The sequence below is a fragment of the Pholis gunnellus genome, assembly GCF_910591455.1.
Source record: "Pholis gunnellus genome assembly, chromosome: 19".
Lineage (NCBI taxonomy): Eukaryota > Metazoa > Chordata > Actinopteri > Perciformes > Pholidae > Pholis > Pholis gunnellus.
The window spans coordinates 2,664,586-2,667,681 of record NC_136546.1 but is presented as its reverse complement, the minus strand read 5'-3'; the positions used below and the strand labels follow the sequence as shown (position 1 = coordinate 2,667,681).

Sequence of the window (3,096 nt, the reverse complement as noted above, 5' to 3'; positions counted from 1 at the left end):
CTGTGGACTCTCAAGCTGGTTCAGAGTAGATCCAGACGACTGCAGTGCAGTAACACCTTCTGACACATGATTGTAGAAACTATTGTTGGCCATGATGAATAACACGTTAGCTAATGCTAATCTATTACATATTTAAATATTATATGTTTTCTCTAATTAGCTTTTGTGCTTGTTTTGGCAATTAGGTTTGGCAGAGGTTGTGTGACAATATTTACCAAAATGTGATGTCAAGATATCAATCCGGTTTGATGAGGTTCAGGGTCTTTTCTTTTTTTTGTGATATGACTCATCAGGTAATGTTTGCACAATGAGCTACAACATCTCTCTATATAAAGGCAGCTGACCTGCAGTAAGTACAACAGAATTCAGAGGACCAGCTGACTTCTTACTGCCGATTGTTGACTGTTGCTCTGCAGACATGTAAGTGTTCTTGAGATGATAAACAATCATTTTTCTATTTCAGATCTAAATCAGTTATATTCAGTGTTACAAATGTAAATGGGTGCACTATGCATGCACATTAAAAATACAATATTTTTAGATATTTTATATATATTTGACGGTTGAATTTGTGAATTTGAATTTGTTGTGATTATATTGGAGCACACCTGAAAAGGTACAGTCATGCTGCTAACTTGTCATGTTTCCTCATGATTTGTCTTTCTTTAATGCAGTTCACCACAATGACCGCCTACATCTCCCACCTTGATGTGCACCATCATGACGCTGATGAGAAAAAGCTGAAATCAGAAGGTTTCAGGAAACTCAATGTTGATCTGAACAAAGGGGCAGGAGGAAAGTCCTCCTTTCTTTGGTACAAAAAAGGAAGCTGCCCAGCACCAGTCACCAGGATTCAACTGACATTCAACACACAGATGAGTGTTGGATTGATCCAGGCAGGGTACACAAAGATTCCTGTTACAATCTTTCCTGCTGCAGGTGCTGATCCCATCTACATGTGGTTCTTCCAAGGGTCCACAGAGTATGACAATCCCATAGTGGACATATCTTTCTCCACCAATCCAGAAAATGAAGCCCTGCTGTTTCGCGAAGGTTGGGAGAGACTGTCGTGTGATCTGAACCGCAAGGCCGGAGGGGACTGAGTCTACATGTGGGTAAAGAGAGAATTACAAACCTACATCTCTGATGTAGCTATCACTGATTCCTCCACATCCGACGAGAAGTACCTTCGTGAGGGCTACATTCGCCTGGATGAAGATGCTCACAGGGGGGTAGGAAGTGACTACGTCTTCATCTGGTACCGTCTGACCACCATCCCGGAGCATGCACTCAGTGATCTGAAAGTCTCCAGCACTGAGAGCAAGTTTCAGGACCTTCAGAAGCAAAATTACCAGCCAGTGAACGTCAACCTTAACGAGGGGGCCAGAAGAATGCCGATCTACGTGTGGTACAAGAGAGAGGGATCCAACACTCCCATCAAGACCATCATCCTGCTTCTCAACATAGATGCTGTTCCAGGGTTCATAAAGGCTGGTGTCACCGTGATCCAAAAAAGTCTCAACGCAGGCTTTAAAGGCCGCACTGAGTACCTGTGTTTCTATCAGTAAAAGCCTGAGAAAGCCTTCCTCACTTTAGCAGAGCTGAGAATTCTCAACTCTCAACTGAAGTGGAAAGAAAAGTCCAACAATGGTGTTAAATCACTTTGGTGGTGGCCTCTTTGATTGTTTCTTCTCTTTTTCTATACAAAACATGAATTAATGACATAATTATGGTACTACTGGTAATATTAAAGTATCAATGGTATATGGGTTGTGCTTGCTGATGTAATCCAAGAATAAGTAACCAAGTGAAAGTTATGATGAAAAGATGAGTTTCAATGTAAAGGATTCAACTGTCTGATGTCAGCAAGGAGATCATTCCAGAGGAAAGGAGGCATGAAAGGAAAAGGCCCTGCAGCCTGCTGACAGGAGTTCTACATAAAACATCTATATATTACAGTTATACTACTGTTAATATCAGAAACGATCAATGGAGTATGAGTTCTAGTGTTAACATGTCAACAGAATCAAGGAAATGATTTTAAATGATTTTTCAACTATGATGTTAATGAATGATTGAATATTAAGTCTCTGTATCACTTTATTCTGCACATTTCCTGCTTTTCAATAAAGACAACTTTGCATGTGAAGGCTTTTTGCTTCAGTCTCTACACAATTGAAACTTCACTTTGAGTGTTGTCATGTGTTTCCATCATCTTAGTCCCATCACTGTCATCATGCTGACAAATCAGGGCCCATATCTATCAAAATGCTAAAAGGGATATTTTGTACTTGATGTGAAAAATTACAAAGTACAAATCCTTCACTTGTAATACTTGTAAAGCCAAGATAAACTTGATAATTCCGTGTAGTGTAAAAATGCTCTTCAAGAAAGCTCAGGAGGTCTTTCAAGCTGGTTAAGAGTAGATCCTGGAATACTTACATTTAAGGTGCATTTCCCCCAAAAACATCATACAGAATACTAAACCTTTCTAGCTAACCACATCTCCACATGTAAGGGACTATGTAAGTAATTCTCTGTGTGCACACCAGATGGTGTTGAAGTCCATGCAAACATGTGACAGATAAGATAATCCTGTAAATGTCCCACAGTGGGGACATTTACAGGATTACAGCAGCAGAGTGGATAGTGCAAATAAGAGACATAGTAAAAAATCAATGTATCAAAACAAGTATCATAAAGAAATAAACAGTAAAGGATATTAACTAAGTAAAAAAAGTAAAAATCCACAATAACTAAAATATAACTGTAACTACAAATATGTTATATACAGACAGAATAATTGTTGTATTAAGCTAAACGTTCTGTGATTACTGTCTGCACCCCTACATCAAAGATCCCACTGATCTAATCTAAACATTCCACAAACACTCCCTTTCGGATCCTTCCCTGAGAAGGAGGTTACAGCAGACATCCCATATAGGTTTGTCAAACATTGAATAGAGCACACTAGAAAAGTCACAGTAGAACATACAGCACAATGACATTTTCTATCACAGCATGTGCGTATGTGTGTGTATGTGTGAGAGAGAGTGTGTGTGTGTGTGTGTGTGTGTGTGTGTGTGTGTGTGTGTG

At 39.4% G+C, this 3,096-nt stretch overlaps 1 protein-coding gene across 1 annotated transcript; it reads left to right on the top strand.

Moving 5' to 3' along the window:
• The first annotated feature begins 363 nt into the window (after positions 1-363).
• On the top strand, positions 364-2,143 carry LOC306711328 (uncharacterized protein). The gene is made up of 2 exons (XM_079180206.1): positions 364-420; positions 675-2,143. Exon 2 carries the CDS (start codon positions 1,110-1,112, stop codon positions 1,566-1,568), a length of 459 nt encoding a protein of 152 aa, XP_079036332.1. The 5' UTR covers positions 364-420; positions 675-1,109; the 3' UTR covers positions 1,569-2,143.
• The last annotated feature ends 953 nt before the right edge of the window (positions 2,144-3,096 follow it).